Genomic DNA, 20,422 nt, shown 5'->3' on the forward strand with positions numbered 1-20,422 from the left:
AGTTGTGTTTTCAGATATTTAACCACTTGAACCGTCAATACTTAATAAACTTGACCTTTCACTCTGCTCTTAGTCTGCTCTCTTCCCCCTTTACGACAAACCTCTTTGGCGAAAATAGCCGATCTACGAGCTTGTAGATCTGCTATTTTTGCCTAAAGTTCTCAGAATATGGAAGCTAGGGTTTAAGTGGTTAATATAAAAAAGGAGGGAAAAAAAGCTTCTATCACACAAAGATTTGGAGGACCCCCTGTGGTAACTCTGAGGACCCCCAAGGGGTCCCGGACCCCCTGTTGAAGACTCTTGCCATAAGTAATAAATGTTGTAACAACACACCGATAGCCACACAGTATAGCAGAAAGTAACATCTTGTATTTACTTTCAACATGCCATGTTAATAGCCTGTACTGTACTGTACCGTGTCAGTAACATTTTTTTGACAGAGACCGCTATTACTCATGTTCACTGTGCTGAAACAAACATGACAACCAAATTTGTCAAATGTAGCAGGTGCTGCGCCGGCATGTAATGCTGTGGATGCTGTACTTTCAAGGTCTTTCATGGAGAATAATGAAAACGTAATATTTGGAACATTGCAGAAGGCTTGGTACGTTGCCCTTACAACGTTGGAGAACATTATCTGGACTCCAACGCCCAGTCCTTAATGAGCGTTCTATTGAAACACTACAGTAGGTCCCCTGTCCCCAAACTACACTCATCGTTGCTGTGCTAAAAATAAAGAGTGTTGAGAATCGACCCGGAGACAAAGTTTAAGTATAAACCTGAGTATCATTCTGGAAGTTCAAAGACCAATTGTCATGAGTTAAATCCAAGTCATACTAACTTGGGGAAAGCGTCATCTTTCTTTAGGTTGCTAGCGCTGACAGTGACAAATGACTCCACCCTATACATTAATTTATGGTCACGAATAGACCTGATAATTGCCAATTCATCATTGTCTGATACAGACAGACTGCAGGGTTTATAATATCATCCCATGTATTGCTTAGCTCTACAGTATCTGGAATGGATCTAGAAACAGGCAGGATGGCCCTTTTGGTGAGAAATAACTAATAGCTAATGTGCATTCAGCAAAGCAAGCAGCAAAGCATTCAAGTTTGATCCCAGCAATGGTCATACCTACAGTGACACTGTTTTAAGATAATGAAATGCATGCATTCTAATGTAAATTGTACAAAAGGGTGGTTGTGTGTGTGCGTGCCTGCAAGAGTGTGAGTGTGTGTCTAAAAACATCTAAGAGTTAGAGTTCTCAAATTCTTCCAGAACCCGACCATACCCGAACCCGACCCGACATTTAGGGTAGGGTAGGGCCTAAAATGTATGCTAATTGTTCGAGCCGGGTAGGGCTCAATGAAAATCATTTTAATACTTGTACTCTGTGATAGAGATCTCAAATTCCTCCCAAACCCGACCAGATAGGGCCTAAAATGTATGGTATGCTAATTAGTCGGGCCGGGTAGGGCCTCGGGCCGGCCCAGTTAGGGCCCAGTAAGGGCCGGGCCTTAATTTTCAGGCCCCTTGAGAACTCCACTAAGAGTGCCCAAAAACGAAACGCCTCATGTCATTTGAGTAACACATCCTGTGTTTTGGCTTTAGGGTGCCATGCTTCCAGCATAATGTCCGCTGAAGTCGCCATTCAGAAGTTCTCCTTCCCGTTCTCCTGCACTGCACAGCTCTCCCAGCAACATGACCTCACGCAGCAGAGCACGCGCATACAAGTTAAGACACTGGAGCATCATCACTCCCTGCAGGGTGTCAACACAGCCTTAACCGAGCAGGGCCCTGTGACAGTTATAGGAGCCCAGGTCCACAGCGGGATCCAAGCCAAGGACAGCGCTAAGACTTTGCCCGAAGGGGTCACAGCTGGTCCGACCGTCCAGGCCAAGCTTGCCTCGGTGGAGTCCACCCAGAATGCCGTGCTCTGCAGACAGAGTGTGCTGGAGAAGGTGATGGTGGAAGGAGAGGATCAGCGGCCCGCGGCCAAGAGGCAGCTCTCCTCCGAGAGCGCGGCGAGGAGCGTGGCCGTGGTGAAGAAGAGCGCGGTGAGGAAGGATGCCGAGGAAGTGGCCGCGGCCCAGAGGTCTAAGAGCCAGCCGGGACAAAGGCCAGCGGCCCCGGGAGCGGCGGCAGGGAAGAGGAGGCGTCGAAAAGACCTGTTCACAAGTTCAGAGGTTTTCCACAGGGTCGACACGCATGTCGTCAAGGCAGGGGCAGAGGTGAGGGACACACACATGCACGCACGCAGGCATGCATGCACATGCACACACATCGCACACGCATGAATGCAATTCAATTTTCAATTCAAAGGAGCTTTATTGGCATGAGAAAACATACGTTTACATTGCCAAAGCAAGTCTCACAAATAAAATAAAAACAGTTGAAAATGGGGAACATATGTGTCCCAATCTCACTGAGAGCCAGTCATCTCGGAAAGTACAGCTTTAGACAGGGACTGAAAATACATTTTTTCTTTTTTTTTTCACTAAAATGTGATAAAGCCACTAAAGCATTTCATACATTTCAGGCTACATTTCACTTAAACGCCAGAGCTTAACTCTGCATGTAAATAAGACTTTTTTTAATTAATGTGAGAGATCGTCAGGTCATTTGCAGGTTAGACATTTATTTAAAACTTGAATATCTCAAAAGTAGTATTTCAGCATGGCATCATTCTATAAGCCATATCTTCAAAACTGTTGGGTCAATCTCCACAACCAATATATCATTTTGTAGCTATGATCCCCAGCTTTCAAATGAAATGAAAAAATGAAAATGAATAAAAATCCAATGACTGGCTCCCAGCCAAATTGGGACACATATATACATTGGAAGGGGGTACAGCATTGTGTAAACAGAGCTATGTCGCATGCACTCAGCATGTTTATGAACTTATACTGTACTCATGTCAGTGCTATGTACCTCACACCAGGGGTCTTCAACAGGGGGTCTGGGACCCCTAGGGGGTCCTCAGAGTTACTACAGGGGGGCCGCCAAATATTTGTGTGATAGGATAATTCTTTTAAAATTAACAACTTGAATCCTCGCATCCCTATTCCGAGGATAACCAAAAATAGCAGATCTACAAGCTCTCGCTATTTTCAGCAAATAGCCTCTCAAGGCTATTTTCAGCAAATATGTTTGGTGTAGAGGTAAAAAAGAGCAGACCAAGTACAAAGTGAAAGGTCAAGTTTACAAAATATCGACGATTTAAGTGGTTAAATGTCTGAAAATACACATTAACATGAATCCAACATACGGTAGTGCTGTCAAACAAGTTTATGAATCTATCTAGCCTATGAAATCAAATGAAAATCTGCATCCCACATCTCAGCCACACCAACTCAAAACGGCCAAAGACGGATTCTGTTCGGCGGTTCCCGACATTCGGTCGTGTTGGAAGTCACCATTATTACAGAAATATATACTGCATGCTATGCTGAACGTAATCCACTTAGTGTCATCTTTTCAAAATGCATATTTACCGTACAGTTTGTGTTTGTATGCTTATTTCGCAATACCTATTGCGCAATCCTCTGTAGAGTGAGTTTGTCATCATGGTCACAAGAGTATCGGGTTTCAAGAGGGAAGGGGGGGGTTAGAGAGAGAGAGAGAGGAGAGAGAGAAGAGAGAGAGAGAGAAAGAGAGAGAGAGAGAGAGAGAGAGAGAGAGAGAGAGGTACAGTAAGATACAGTAGATTACAGTACAGTAAGATACAGTACAGCAAGGTACAGCATAGTACAGTACAATACGGTACAGCAAGGTACAGTAGAGTACAGCAAAGTACAGTACAATACGGTACAGCAAGGTACAGTAGAGTACAGCAAAGTACAGTACAATACGGTACAGTCAGGTACAGTAGAGTAAGATACAGTAGATTACAGTACAGTAAGATACAGTACAGCAAGGTACAGCATAGTACAGTACAATACGGTACAGCAAGGTACAGTAGAGTACAGCAAAGTACAGTACAATACGGTACAGCAAGGTACAGTAGAGTACAGCAAAGTACAGTACAATACGGTACAGTCAGGTACAGTAGAGTAAAGCAAAGTACAGTAAGGTAAGGTAAAGTAGAGTACAGTACAATACGGTACAGTAAGATACAGTAGATTACAGTACAGTAAGATACAGTACAGCAAGGTACAGCATAGTACAGTACAATACGGTACAGCAAGGTACAGTAGAGTACAGCAAAGTACAGTACAATACGGTACAGCAAGGTACAGTAGAGTACAGCAAAGTACAGTACAATACGGTACAGTCAGGTACAGTAGAGTAAAGCAAAGTACAGTAAGGTAAAGTAGAGTACAGTGCAATACGGTACAGTACAGTACAGTACAGTACAGCAAAGTACAGTACAGTACAATACGGTACAGTCAGGTACAGTAGAGTAAAGCAAAGTACAGTAAGGTAAAGTAGAGTACAGTGCAATACGGTACAGTACAGTACAGTACAGTACAGCAAAGTACAGTACAGTACAATACGGTACAGTCAGGTACAGTAGTGTACAGCAAATTACAGTAAGGTAAAGTAGAGTACAGTAGAGTACAGCAAAGTACAGTAAGGTAAAGTAGAGTACAGTAGAGTACAGCAAAGTACAGTAAGGTAAAGTAGAGCACAGTAGAGTACAGGACAGTAAGGTAAAGTAGAGTACAGTAGAGTACATTAAAGTACAGTACAGTAAGGTAAAGTAGAGTACAGTAGAGTACATTAAAGTACAGTAAGGTAAAGTAAGGTACAGTAGAGTACATTAAAGTACAGGACAGTAAGGTAAAGTAGAGTACAGTAGAGTACATTAAAGTACATTAATGTACAAAGTACAATACAGTAAGGTACAGTAGAGTACAGTACAGTAAGGTACAGTAGAGTACATTAAAGTACAGTACAGTAAGGTACAGTAGAGTACATTAAAGTACAGTACAGTAAGGTACAGTAGAGTACATTAAAGTACAGTACAGTAAGGTACAGTAGAGTACAGTAGAGTACAGTAAAGTACAGTACAGTAGAGTACAGTAAAGTACAGTAAGTGGATGGATGGATGTGGATGGATGCATGGATGGATGGATGGATGGATGGATGGATGGATGTGGATGGATGGATCGATGGATGGATGGATGGATCGATGCATGGATGTGGATGGATGGATGGATGGATGGATGCATGGATGGATGGATGGATGGATGCGAATGGATGGATGTGGATGGATGGATGTGGATGGGTGGATGGATGTGGATGGATGGATGGATGGATGTGGATGGATGTGGATGGATGGATGTGGATGGATGGATGGATGGACAGACAGACAGACAGACAGACAGACGGATGGATGGATGTGGATGGATGGATGGATGTGGATGGATGGATGCATGGATGGATGTGGATGGATGTGGATGGATGGATGGATGTGGATGGGTGGATGTGGATGGATGGATGCATGGATGGATGGATGTGGATGGATGGATGGATGGATGTGGTTGGATGCATGGATGGATGGATGGATGGATGTGGATGGATGGATGGATGGATGTGGATGGATGGATGGATGGATGTGGATGGATGGATGTGTGGATGGATGGATGGATGGATGGATGGATGGATGTGGATTGATGGATGTGGATGGATGGATGGATGTGTGGATGGATGGATGGATGTGGATGGATGGATGTGGATGGATGGATGGATGGATGTGGGTGGATCACTGCTGCAACGTAGCTGTGAGCGCCTGCGAAGCAGGCGCGATCTCTAGATGTGAGCGGCCCGAAGGGCCGCGAACCTCTAGTTTATACAATAGGTAGAGGGGGTCCATCTCTCTCTCTCAGCTAACGGGTCCTTGGCCTGAAAACGTTGAAGACCCCTGCCCAAGCAGTATTATCACTGTACTCTGCCGACTGAAGGACCACATCCATATGCGTACGCAGAGCTAAGGTTTTCAATTTTCAAGGCGGATAATCCTACAGTACGTTATATTTAGGTGGGGTGGGGGAGATTTGCCCAAATGAGAGGATGTAGCCATGGGATAAAATGAAAGCAAAGCCAAATAAGAAGCATCGGGGAGAACTGAAAAGTGAAGCCATAACATAGAGTGGGGTTCTGTGTGTTCCCTGCAGGAAAAAAGGCACTGTGGAATGATAACATCTAGTTATCTCCGACTTAAAACCCATTTAGAACGGGTACACATTTTGTGTACCATTATTTTATGCTTTAACTATTGAAAAATAGCAGATATACAAGCTCACAACGCGGCACCGAGTGCCGCGCTGCGAGCTTGTAGATCTGCTATTTTTGAAAAATCATGGAAATTTGAATTTTGACCCGATTCTATAAGTGTCTTTTGAAACCTTCTAAGACTTTTTGAAAAACCTATGTTTCTATGTCCGCAATCTGGCTAGTAGCCATCGTCAAAGAAAAGGTCATTTTCGCTTAAATGGAGCTCAGTTAGTCTGTTCTTGAGAGACTACTATGTCAGTGGTTCTCATACTTTTTCATGTGAAGGACCCCCAAAATGATATTTATTTGGCCACGGACCCCCATCTCAAAATATCTAGTTCCAGGGACCCCCCAGAAGCAAAATTTGAGTTACAAACGTTCGCTTTAAAAATACATATATTCAAAGATTTGCAAACATTTTCACGACTTTTTCAAAAATAGCAGATCTACAAGCTCGCAGCTTGTATATCTGCTATTTTTCACTGGTTAAAGCATTCAATAATTCTAAGCCTAAATGGCTTAAAACCAACAACAAGCAGCAACCAGGCAGCATGCGTGACCTTGGGCTCACTCAGAGTCACTGAGTTTGTTCAATTCACGGGAGGAGACGGGAGGATGCTGGTAAATAGGATGATAATGAGCAATGCAGCCCACGCAGTGGAACGCAGAGATAACCGTATAAATGCAACCGAAACCCGTAAACGTCAGAGTTACAAAATTGGATAAATGAACGCGGAGGAATTTTACCGCAGGGGAAACAAACAAATACAATCAATGAATCAATAAAATGGAAGTAGGAGTTTGATGTTGTGATATTGTGACAGTGGTATTGAAATAGTTTCCCTCACAAAATCAATGTAGTCTTACAGTATGTACGCATGCTTGTAGTGTTTGAAACAGGTAAGAAGTAACATTTTAGAATTAGATGATAGGTAAGCTAGGTGATGTGGCAAATTAAATCTTCAAGTAATTAATTAACTTTGATAATGATAAAGCATACAAATATTTCAGTACCCTCAAAACAACTGGTACATTTTACGACCCCCAATGTTAAACACTAGTGTGGGGCAGAAAATCATGCCTTTATTTATACACACAAAGCAGACAAGCAGACTGAATTGCTCCAAAAAAAGGATCTGGCACTTTCTTCTGCTGTCTCATCCACAATGAGCGGTGGAGCCAGAATCCTGATAGGATGATTACTGCCATAAGCACCTTATGCTTGTTTAATGGTGTCCTATTATATCTTATTGTGTGTGTGTGTGTGTGTGTGTGTGTGTGTGTGTGTGTGTGTGTGTGTGTGCGTGCGTGCATGCGTGTGTGCGTGTGTGTGCACAGCTGAAGGAGCAGTGTGTGTATGATGTGCAGACCATAACACAGAGCATCACGCAGGGATCCAGAACGGAGCTGGAGAGACTTCGGGCCATCTGGGTCTGGCTGTGCCACAACATAGGTGGGTTGGGACTGATCACCACATTATTACATCCAAGGCACATTGTTTTCGCTAACTAAAGTGGACTACTTTCAGTTAGGGGTGGGCGATATGGAAAAATACAATATCACAATATTTTCCCAAGCTGTATCACGATACACGATTTTATCATGATTCTTTTTCACTGTGATTTTTATGGTTATTTTTCAAGTTACTTGACAAAAACTAGACTCTCTGGGTTCCTTTTGGGAGGTCTAAATTGAACTTTACAAGTATGTAACTCTGACAGTATACAAATGAAACCAAATGGACCCTTACGGGTCCATTTGGTTTCATTTATATACTGTCAGAGTTAAGTGGAGACCTTGACATTTTACAGTTTGAGAACTACTGATTTAGACCAAAATGCAGGTTTAAATTGAATTCTGCAATGAATCCCTGTATTAACGATTTAACAGGATTTTTTACAAGGCTCCCTCAATTGTATCACGATATTATACGATACCTCTGAAAAGGCATATCGTGGAGACATTGTATCGTCTCAACGATAATTATCACCGTATCGCCCACCCCTACTTTCAGTGGTGTAAAGCAGGGGTCTTCAACATTTTCAGGCTAAGGACCCCTTAGCAGAGAAAGAGATGAAGCAGGGACATGTATTCTCATCGATTTCATAGATAGATTCATAGACTTTGACACGTAAACACTTAAAATCTTAAATCGTCGATAATTAGTTAACTTGACCTTCCACTCTGTTTTCTTTTCCCCCTCTACACCAAACCCATTTGCCAAAAATAGCCGATCTACAAGCTCTCAACGCCTCGCATAGCCGATCTACTGTTCAAGCGGAACTATCCACGGCGCGGATCTAACAAGCAATCTACAAACTACGAGCTTGCAGATCTGCTATTTACAAAACGTTTCCCAGTGAGCTGACTGAGGAAAAGGGTGTGCGTTAATGTGTGCTCCACGTCCTCCACACAACTGATTCGCATCACTTAACAAAGCGCCATAAGTAATCACCATGCAGAGATTCAGGTGCGACAGGCTCACAGCAGCAACAGCAACCAGTCAGAATGAAACAGCTAAGAGGAACAGGAAATGATGCCCACATTTCACACAAGGGCTCATGGGACACAGGAAACCTGTGGATATATTCTGAACTTGTGAAATGGGACATTCTGTACGTAGGACGTACGTCTCTCCCAGGATTAACAGATCAGATTTCTGGCGCTCAAAGGTCCAGGTCATGTGACCTGGAGATATCAGTCAGGAATGCCTGTAGTCAGGGAATATTAATAAAAACCTGGGAATAAATTCCTTACCAAACGATTTCTTCACCAATGTGTTCGTAAAGGTGTCTAGCAAGATTGAAATTCAACATCCCTAGGAAAATCTTTCACAGCTAGGGTAATTCTGGGTATCATTCACTCACTATACACTATACAAAAATGGAAAGAATTACTCCCATAAAATATGCTTTAAGTGGGATGTGAGGGGTCTAACTAGGTGTTTTTAATTATTCTGAATCCATTGCAAGCATTTGTTTTGCACGAAAAACATTCATTGGGCTAAAAACAGCCCATAAAAATGATGGTTTAGTGAAGAGTCATCACTTTTCACAGTGGTATGGAGGTCCATTTTTAACCCAAGGAATGTTTTTTGTGCAAAACAAATGCTTGCAATGGATTCAGAATAATTAAAAACACACCCGTGTGAACTGAGCGGTGGTCCCCCCCCCCCCCCCCCCCTTCCCCCCTGTGTGTGTGTGTGTGTGTGTGTGTGTGTGTGTGCGTGTGTGTGTGTGTGTGTGTGCCTGGTCTGGCCTGGCCTGAACAACAGCGCCCCTCCCTTAACATGTGTGGTCAGAAAAGGTTACTGCAGGCTACAGACAGACAGACAGACACGCAGACAGACAGACAGACCCACACACACGGCCACGTATAGGAGCGTTGTGACCACCGCTCAAAAACACCTAGTTAGACCCCTCACATCCCACTTAAAGCATATTTTTTGGGAGTAATTTGTTCCCTTATAGTATAGTGTATAAGTGAATGAGACCCAGAATTACCCTAGCTGTCAAAGATTTTCCTAGGGATGTTGAATTTCAATCTTTGTTAGATATGTTACTAGACACCTTTACGAACATATTGGTGAAGAAATTGTTTGGTAAGGAATTTATTCCCAGATTTGACAGGTATTCTGCTAATTTTCCCTGACTACTGGGAGAGCATTTCATTACATCTGGCACAAGCATCCTCCACTTAGACTCAGGGATAAACTGATTACAATTTGGTGGTCAAAGAGCAAGCTCACTATGTGACCTCACAAACCTAAAAAGCATTCGCTCCATATCATGAGTCTGAGCACACATAACTGTAAATTGCAACTGGGCAGTGGGAGGTGGAGCCATATACAACCGCAATGCGGTATTCCTAGTTCACACCGATGTTTGTTCTAATACTTTCCCATAGAACATAATGTGATTTCTAATATCTCAAATATTATGTTTGCATAGAGCAGTGGTTTTCATATCAAGGTCCATTGTTTATTCAGCATTTGAGCCATGGGATTTGATGAGATCTAGCCTCTCATCAGACCCAAAACTTGGAATATTTTACTATCCTTGGATAAGATTTTGTGCACAATTCCATGCTCTATTGACATGGTACCATTAGGACAGATAACAAAAAATATTCTTTTAAAGTAAATTACGTAATGCAGATGTTTCACAATAATAGAGGGTATGCGCAGGCATAAAGTGAATGGTAAATCGAGTGCCAAATCGAGTGACAAAGTGAGTTTAACATCGTTTAATGTCGTTTAACCCATTTAGGCCTAGAATTATTGAATGCTTTAACCAGTGAAAAATAGCAGATATACAAGCTCAGCGCGCTGCGAGCTTGTAGATCTGCTATTTCTGAAAAAGTCGTGGAAATGTGTGCAAATCTTTGAATATATGTATTTTCAAAGCAAACATTTGTAACTCAAATTTTGCTTCTGGGTGGTCCCTGCCCTGGAACTAAATATTTTGAGATGCGCGTCCGCCGTCCGTGGCCAAATACATATCAGTTTGGGGGTCCTTCACATGAAAATGTTTGAGCACCACTGACATAGTAGTCTCTCAAGAACAGACTAGCTGAGCTCCAGTTAAATGAAAAGGACCTTTTCTTTGACGATGGCTGGCCAGATTGCTGACACAGAAACAGGTTTTTCAAAAAATCTTAGAAGGATTCAAAAGACACGTATAGAATCGGGTCAAAATTCAAATTTTCACGATTTAAAAAAAATAATTATCAGATCTACAAGCTCGCATCGCGGCACTCGGTGCCGCGCTGTGAGCTTGTATATCTGCCATTTTTCAATAGTTAAAGCATAAAATAACGAGACACAATAATGTGTACCCGTTCTAAATTTAATGCAATCAGATAGGACTTTTCTGTTTGGATGTATGGGCTGTCAAGGCCAGAAAGTATTTTTTTGACAGTAGGCATTACGGCATAACTTCCAGGTATGATGATGTAGCTGGAACCCCCTTGAGGACCACCTGAAAAACACTGGCATAGAGTATGATGTGATGTGTCATGTTTTCTAGAGTATGACGTGAGCGGGTACCTGGGCCAGTCAGAGAAGCTGTGCTCCCCAGAGGAGGTGATCGCAGCGGGCAGGGGAGTGTGCTGTGGCTACTCCAGCCTCTGCCTCCAGATGTGCAGGTAAACTCAACATAATCCTTTATTAGATGTCGTCGCTCGCCAATGATTCCAATTCACATGTTCTACTAAAACGAACCGAAATTCACTTTAAACTGATCAAGACCTGCCAGTATGGATGTTGCAGTGATGTTACTAGGTTTTCAATGTAATGGGTCCCGGGACCCACAGGTGGTCATTCAAATGGGTCCCAGAAAAGTTTTATCCTCAATACAATGTTTTCGAGCGCTGTGAGCTTGTAGATCGGCTATTTTCAAACTGTTTGCCTATTTCTTATATTTATTTTACAATTTGGCTAATGTTTGAACTTAGAACTAGGAATTCTAAATACACTAGGCTACAGACACCCATTTAATTATATTTATATCACTGGGACCCCAATTTATATTAAATGTTAAAATACTAGAGTATAAATGGAACAGGTCCATTTGGTTCCATTTGTTCACCGAGTTACAGACCCATAAAGTTCTATTTGGTTCCTAACTATCATTTATCTGGGGACCCCCTGGAACTCCCTCAAGGACTCAGGACCCCACTTTGAGAACCACTAGTGAAAATAGTTTTTAGCTGTTCCAGGTTTAACTGATAATAAATCTTTACAGTGTTTATCTTACACAATACATTAAAAAACGAATTAAACTATCTCAACTAATATAGCAACTTAAGTAGAAGAAGTAAATTATTTTAACATGGACTCCAATGGAGGCGCATCCCCGGGACCCCAGGACCATGACATGAATGAGTCCCTGGGCGACTTGCATGAGTTTTTGATGCGGGATGCGCACGTAATGACATCACTGATGTTGAGAGAGCATGCTTGTGTCTTTGTATATGGGTAACATATACATGTACAATATACAATAGATCATTTAAATTACTTTTAAGCAGTAAAATAAACTTGCACTTGGACTCAAGCCAGTGCAGTGTTCTACCTGTCACGCGGGTATACGCTGTGTGCTGTGAAGACATTTTTTTGAAAAAGCGTATGCCCTCATGAACCTTTCAAAGTAGCGTATCTGATAGGCATCAGATACACGCTGGCCACACGAATACCTGCGGATTATAGATTATAGTATGCCCTCAAAAAAGGTCTTGAACACAACACTGAATCAAGCATACATCATCTTTGCAAATGTAAAAGCAGTGTGTTCGGCAAGGCATAAAATGCATGTTTCAACAGACAAAATATGACTGCACATTAAGGCTGAGCGATATTAGGAAAACCTTCGATGTTCGATAACATTGCTGAATACCTCGATATCGATATTACTCACGATATTAGTAAAAACAATTGCATTATATGTTTTTTAATGTTTTTCTTCTTTAGGTCCACTGCCTAACCCAGATAATGACTAGCATATCCATGCATGCACACTGCACAGTACACATAGAATAAATAAATGAAATGCCTTATTTCCATTTTCCAACAATGGTTTTATTGAAATGACTACACCTGGTTACAGATGGACTATATATAGATGGACTGTTTTTTTGCATGTGCTAGTGCTATGTGCATGCATAGTGTGTCTGTTAATTAATCTGACACATACACCAATACCTCTTTTCAAGCCGTCTTCGTCGATATGTATACCTCGCATGTTGATACCTCGATATCGATACTTTTTTGATATATTGACCAGCCTTACTGCAAATACATATTGAAGGCACATGAGTACAATCTGTTTGGTCTATTTTTAAAAGGGAAGTGGCCACTAAAATACATTAATAATACTTCTGAAACGTCTTTGATCACTTTATATCAATGATCCAGCACAGTTCCAAAGAGCCAACACAAAGGAAGTTGTGGGTGCTTTTGCAGAAGTTTGACCCAAAAAGTGTTGTTTGAAGGCAAACTTTGCTGAAACTATAATGACAGACATCAAACCTACAAGATTCACCAGCCAACAACACAATACAGGCAATGACTCAGTGGCGTCAGTTCAGCAAAAGCTAGGGTATGGCAAAGATGGGAGTCCTCATGGAAAAGAGGCATTACATTTTGTATAACACGGTTCTATTGTGAAAATAGCAGATCTACATGCTCACAACGCCTCGCGCTGCGAGGCGTTGTGTGCATGTAGATCGGCTATTTTCACAATGTCTGAAAAAAACGAGTTTTGACCGATTTTTTACACAGGTTTCTACGGTTTCTTGGGCTGGATATGGCAGCCTGGAATGGTTGTTCAAGTGCAGCTAAACTTAGCACGTTAGTAAATGTGCTACAATTAACAATAATGCATTGCACCTGTGCAGCTGACCTGCGGAACCTGGGAATATAGCACACTGTCAAGATGGGGAGAAAACAAGTGTGGAGAGAATACAATTATAATACCTTGTTAAATGCCTTTTACTGTAATTTAACAACATAATAACCAGCGCAGATAGACAAAGAGACATTAATTGATTTATATTTAAAATCAACTTTTATTTTTCCCCCTGGACCCGGGGTAGGGCAGCTGCATACCCCTGCCATACCCAATTGACGCCCCTGCAATGACATGTGAGCTGTCTTCCCCTTGCAGGGAGGCGGGCATCGGGTGCCAGGAGGTGCCAGGGCACAGTAAAGGCATCGGGCACCGGCAGGGCCAGAGCCTGCGGGATGTGAAGTCTGACCACATGTGGAACGCTGTGCTGCTGGCTGGACAGTGGTTCCTGATGGACGCCTGCTGGGGGGCAGGGAGAGTGGACATGGAGCACAAGAGCTTTGTGAAAAGGTGACAAAAGCTCTGGAACTCATTTGTATTATACAGTGTTCCCACACATCTTTACCAATTCATTTCCAAAATTTTCCCCCAGAATATTTAACCCGATTTCCAGGACTATATAACAATAATTCAGCTCAATAACGAGTCGCTTACTCCTATGCGCAATGCCCAAAGACAGGTAGTGTATGCCAGTGGTTCTCAACCTTTTCGGGCCGTGACCCCCGAAATAATCATGTTTTAACTGGGGACCCGGCAACCTGACGAGCACAAAGAGTTGAGGAATTTTGTATAACACGTTTCTATTGTGAAAATAGCAGATCGTTGCGAGGCGTTGTGAGCATGTAGATCTGCTATTTTCACAATTCCGGCTTATAATATTTGACGATTTGGCCAATGTTTAATTTCTCATTTAATTTGAGGTATTAAAAAAATCAATAACCAAAGAAAATGCATAGCTATTTTTACCAGGACCTTCCAGGACCCTTGATCAATTCCAAAACTTTTCCAGTACTGGAAAAATATTTTTCTAATTTCAAAATATTTCCAGGAATTTCATGACCGTGGAAACCCTGAAAGAAAGTTAGTAATCCTTGCCGAGCCAGGAGGCCCATATGGCTCGGTCTAGCCATGAGACCCATAGGGCAGGAGCCTATCTCCTGTCTCTGTAGCATGAGGCAGCTTGATGTACACCCCTGGACATGACGCTAGTACAGTATCTCGCAGGGAGGCACTGGTCCCATTTTTCAGTCTTTGGTATCGAACCCTGACCTCCCAGTCTCAGGACGGACACTTTAACCACAAGGCCACTGTGCTGGTGCGGTGGTAAACGTTTTTTTTTTTTTTTTTTGAGTGAAAGTATCAATACCCCAATGCAGAAATACTCTGTTAAAGCTATACTGTGTAAGATGCTCAACTAGTGGTCAGTAGCCCTATAGCAAACCGCGGTCGCGTCCGCGTCTTTCGGCCGTTTTTCGGGCCTCACACCCCCGCGTCTGCCTCCTCCTCGCCGAGATCTATCTTTAGAGGGGTCCCTGGTTCCTGTGCGTTCAGGCATTCCGGAGAAACGGACTCCTTCACCCTGCCTGGTAGGCGAGGTTACCTTTTGAGTATAGAGACATACGGGCGACTACAAATATGGCCGCCATAGCGACCCCACTTCAAGATGCGCTGTGATTGGCCGGCAGTGTATAACCCTTGCTGTGATTGGCCGGTAGTGTGATGACATATTTTTTCCGCGAAAACCGGGGCCCGGTCAGGATCATAGAAAACATATAAAGAGAAGGCTTTAGAAGCTGAAAAATAACGGAGTGGGTGTTCTAAAACTTTAGCGATTTAACAGTTAGGACAATTTTAAGATTTGTTTTATAAAAAAAGTTACATGGTATAACTTTAAAGTAAAAGTCCGGAATTCTAAATGTACTTGACTTGAGTGAAAGTACAAAAGTATTGGAATCAAAAGGCACCAAAAGTACTCATTATGCAGAATGTCCTATTTAAATTTTCAAATGTATACAAATATTTCGAAAATAGCAGATCTACAAGCTCCTATAGGCCTCATGGCTCGGAAAGGCTTACTTACTAGATCGCATATTTTCAAGCGGACGAAATGTATACAGGATTTAAGTGGTTAATGTATGTTTTGTACAGGATTTCAGTGGTTAATGTATGTTTTGTAATATAAAAATCGACAAAGTAACTAGTAAACAAAGTCATCAAATAATTGTAGTGGAGTAAAAGTACAATATTTGCCTCTGACTCTGAGACGTAGTGGAGTAGAAGAAGTGAAAGCACTGAAAATGTGAAATATTCCAGTAAAGTAAAAGGTACCTCAAAACTGTACTTCAGTACAGTACAGTACAGTACAGTACAGTACAGTACAGTACATGTACTTAGTTAGGAATTACTTACAAATAAGCCACACAGTGGTGTGGTTATCATCGCTAATTGGCCAAGTGATAAAGACGCAGGCTGTTTCATGTTAATATTTACAGAGAAAATATACTCCTGCTCACAAAAATGTGTTCACAAAAAAGTTCATGTTAAAGTTGCTGTGTGGGTGCAACATTTTGATGGTAAAGAAAGTGGCCTTACAGCTAGAAGGTCCTGGGTTCTCCTAGGGTTGATACCCTCACAAAAACATGCAGTAATCCTGGTCTCAATAATGCCTCCCCCTGGCCAGCCGGGCGCCTGATGGAGGGGAAAGGAACTGGTTGGAATAACGTGTTCCTTCCATGCGCTACGTTCAAACCAGGGAAATCTCCACTGTCAGGTGAAAAGAAGCAACTTGGACTCCTCATGCATAGAAGGAAGCATGAGGTCAGTCCGTTGTCTCCCCAGGCGCGGCAGAGGGAGAGCAGAGCCCAGGATTACATAGGCAATTGGCACTGGGTGAAAAATGGGTTACAAAATTGTGGAATAAAAAATGTAAAGAAAAAAAAAAGTGGCCTTACATCTATACTTCCTGCGGTTTCATCCTGCAGCAGTAACTGATTACAACTGAGACCAGCGCTGCTGAACTGATTTTCAACCCGGCCGTGTGCCTCTCTGTTCCCTTCAAGGTTTGATGACTTCTATTTCCTGACGGACCCAGAGGAGTTCATCGACTCCCACTTTCCCGACGAGGAGAGGTGGCAGCTTTTAGACACGCCGGTCTCCCTGGAGGAGTTTGAGAGGAGGGTGTTCAAGACCTCAGCCTTCTACACCCTGGGCCTCAGCCTCGTCCAACCCAAGCTCTACAACATGGTCACAGGTGCAGTGAATGATTCAATCTGAACACAGAGAGCGCTTCTCGTACAGCGGTAGTGGGATTAATCCTGTAAACCTTGCAACCCCTAAAATGGTTTTTTTTGCGACCGTACGTCGCAAGTTTAGTATTTTAACGGTCACAGCTTGTCCGTAATGTATGTATGTATCTCTGTCTATAACGCCTGACACAATGCTCTGACGTCACTGTGATGTCAGGGGAGCCACTCTTAACAGAATGGGTTTGCCGCTCTGACATCACGCACTAGCTTCACTGTGATGTCACACGAACAGACTCCCTTTTATGCCCATATATGGAGTTCCCTGAGGGACTTAATATGGAATGCCCATATATGGAGGCCACATCGGCCACATACCACACTAACGGCTGGTTCAACAAACAGGGATCTCCATGTATGGGCATAAAAGGGTATGATGTCAGATGTCATAGACATCATAGGACTTTCATTTAACGAATAACTGAGTAAGCATGTTTGGGCATTTCTCCATATACAGTACATGGATCTCCATATATGGGTACCAGGGGTCTCCTGTAACAGGTCCGATATACATCACTGGCCAGCTGGCCAAGAATTGGCGCGACCTCGAGGTCGCCCTGAGGCGTCTTACTAGTACTCCTACTAATAAACCAAAAGTCTAATAATAAACAGTGCCCAAATTTGGAGATGACTGACATCATTGATACGTCTGGGTTCTCCAACATTACTTCTGAAACTCCTACATTCAATCCCTCTATACTGTGCACACCACCTAACCCACACTCTGCACATAATTCGGAGCACATAATGTTCAAACTTTTTTTTTTCTTTTCTCGTCATGTAATGACATTTGATTGGGACTCTTAAGGCCATTAAACGTACCCAGCAGATGAAATTTGAATCCAACTGCAGTGTTATTCACTGTGCAATTAAGCCAGAGGAAGCCTCACTGGGCTATTAGGGTCATGCACTGACCAGACTACCTTTAAGCTTAACCTTTAAAAAGAAGAATGTTCAGTAAGGTATGCCAAAGGCAACACACAGTATATCCTTAAAAAGGTTCTTAAAATATGAAGTGAGCTCAGGCCCTGTTGTCACATATTTCTCTCCTACGTTTCTTAAAACAAAGAAAAGAAAAATCTAATTTAAAAATAGTCTTCAAGGATCAGGTGCTGGTGAACAATCATTAACCCAGGGTTGATAGCAAATTTTGATTTAGTTTTAGTCATAGTCTTTTGAATAACATTTCAATTAGTTTGAGTCATATTTTAGTCATCTGAAACGTTTCAGTTTTAGTCTAGTTTCAGTCGACTAAATGTCAAGATTTTAGACTAAATGTACTTTTGATTTTGTCGACCAAAATGTATTTTGTCTATAAGCTCACAAAGCGTCGCAGTGCGACCTGTTGTGAGCTTGTAGATCGGCTATTTTAAGAGCACAACACCCGAATCTTAGTTTTAGTCATCATAGCTTAGTTTTTACTTAGTCTTCATCAGTGAAAAGACAAGTGATGGCTATGGAAGAGATGGACCGAGTGGGCGTCGCCCTTTCTTTGATGATGGGTTCCCAGATTGATGAAAAGACAACCCCTTTTTCCCGCTATAGTGTTAGTCGATGAAATAAAAAAAAAAATATTTATTTTTTTAAGATTTGTTTTGGGGCTTTTATGCCTTTATTGATAGGACAGTAGACTGACAGGAAACGGGGAGAGAGACGGGGAGTGACACGCAGCAAAGGTCGTCAGGAACGGGACCCGAACACACAACGCGCTGTCAGGCATCAGATCATGTGGTACGCGCCTGTACCGCTAAGCCAGCGGGCGCCCGACCTAAAATCACATTTGTTTTTTTCCCCAGACGACGGCGAGGCCAACGTGTCCGTGTCCTTCTCCAGGCCCACCAGGTTCACCTACGAGATCACTCAGCACCGGGACCTGCTGCACAGCGGAGCCTCGGAGCAGAAAGACTCCAACAACTCCTCCTCCTCCCCCATCTCAAAGTCCTCCTCCTCCTCCTCCGGGTTCCTCACCGTCTCCCACCGCAGCATGAAGCTGCAGATACTCCCTCCCTCCGGCGGCACGTACGACGTGAAGGTGTTCGCCAGACCCGAAGCGGCGACCGCCCCTCTCGCCTGGGTCTGCTCCTTCACCGTGGAGTGCCCGACGCCCCGAGCCAGGGAGGTGATCCCCGACAACCCCTTCCTCTCCTGGGGCCTGCAGCCCACCGCGGGGTCCCTGGGGGTGGCGGGGAGCAGCCAGGGCAGCGAAGTCGCCGAGGTGGAGGCGGGGACGTTCGAGCTGGCGTTAAAGACCTCCAAGTCCCTGATGGTTCTGTGCGAGCTGGTGCATCCGGAGCTGGAGCCCGCGGTGGCCAAGCGCTGCCTGGCCACCCAGATCCAACCGCACTGCCTCACCTGCCACGTGCTCTGCCCCTTGCGCGGCTTCTACCGCCTGTCGCTGTTCTCGCGGGACTACAAGGACCCGGAGGCCCGCATGCAGAACGTCGCCAACTTCCTGCTGCACTGCAAAGGGAAGGTCGCCGGCCCTGACGAGCTCTTCCCCCCCGACCTGTGCTCGTCGTGCGGCCCGGGGACGCGCGCGGAGGACGCGGGCCTGTCCAAGTTCAGCCACACGGGAGCTCTCGTCAGCACGCAGCAGGGGAAGTGCAACATTACCTTCCACAACCAACGAGACCTGGAGCTCCACGCCATGCTGGGCCGGGATGAGGCGAACAAGGCGAAAGCGGACGGCTACGCCCTCACGCGCCACATCTTCAGCACCTACACCGACAGCAAGGTGACGGTCAGCGTCAGCCTGCCGGAGCCGGGGGTCTACAGGCTGGGGCTGTACGCCAGGACGACCGCCGACGGAGACTTCAGCTCCATGTGCGACTTTGTCCTGAGGAACGGCTGCGCTCAGCCGGGGCCTCCGTTCCCCTGCGCCTACTCCGCCTGGGGCCGAGGCTGCGTTCTCTTCGAGCCTCGCACGGGCCTCCTGGAGCCCCTCTCCTGGGTGCGCTTCAGGGTCAGGGTGCCCGGGGCGCGCAGGGTGAGCGTGGTGACGGAGGAGGGGCGGACCGACCTGAAGCTGAACAAGAGCAGGGTGTGGGAGGCCGACGTGTTCACGGGGAGCGCGCGCCAGCAGCTGAAGCTGGCCGCCGCGACCGGGGAGGCCGGGGACATGGCCGTTATGATGACCTTCGACATCGCGCGGCGGGAGAAGGAAGAGTGAGACGCGATGGCGATTAATGAGGATGACCGATGTAATCGATGATGATGTAATTTTATTCTGCAAGGCTTTTACCACGGACTCATGCAGACTAGACCATGGGTCAATCACTTCCTAGCAAATACTTTCTCAGTGGCGGCTCCAGGGAATAACCAGCAGGGGGGCCTTCAATTTCAAAGGGGGCACTTTATTGTTTAACAAATCCCTATATACGGTATGGCAAGCCGATTTTGCGGCGTTTTGCAAACAAGTAATGTCCATTAATTTACACATTTTCTCACTGAAATGATTTGAATTTCCTGTGCTGCATGCACAACAACACAGGAATAGACATCAAGACAAAACCAACAGGTGCAGCGTTAGAGTAGGCTACCTTTTATTAT

At 44.1% G+C, this 20,422-nt stretch overlaps 1 protein-coding gene across 1 annotated transcript; it reads left to right on the forward strand.

Moving 5' to 3' along the window:
- Window positions 1–1,634: 1,634 nt before the first annotated feature.
- On the forward strand, window positions 1,635–20,042 carry ky (kyphoscoliosis peptidase; the record flags this gene model as incomplete). The annotated part of the gene is made up of 6 exons (XM_080751114.1): window positions 1,635–2,234; window positions 7,564–7,678; window positions 11,253–11,370; window positions 13,890–14,081; window positions 16,631–16,821; window positions 18,670–20,042. The coding sequence occupies 6 exons, from the start codon at window positions 1,635–1,637 to the stop codon at window positions 20,040–20,042; spliced, it is 2,589 nt and encodes an 862-aa protein (XP_080607240.1).
- Between the last annotated feature and the right edge of the window lie 380 nt (window positions 20,043–20,422).

Source organism: Nannobrachium achirus (genome assembly GCF_963921795.1).
Source record: "Nannobrachium achirus genome assembly, chromosome: 20".
NCBI classification, from domain to species: domain Eukaryota; kingdom Metazoa; phylum Chordata; class Actinopteri; order Myctophiformes; family Myctophidae; genus Nannobrachium; species Nannobrachium achirus.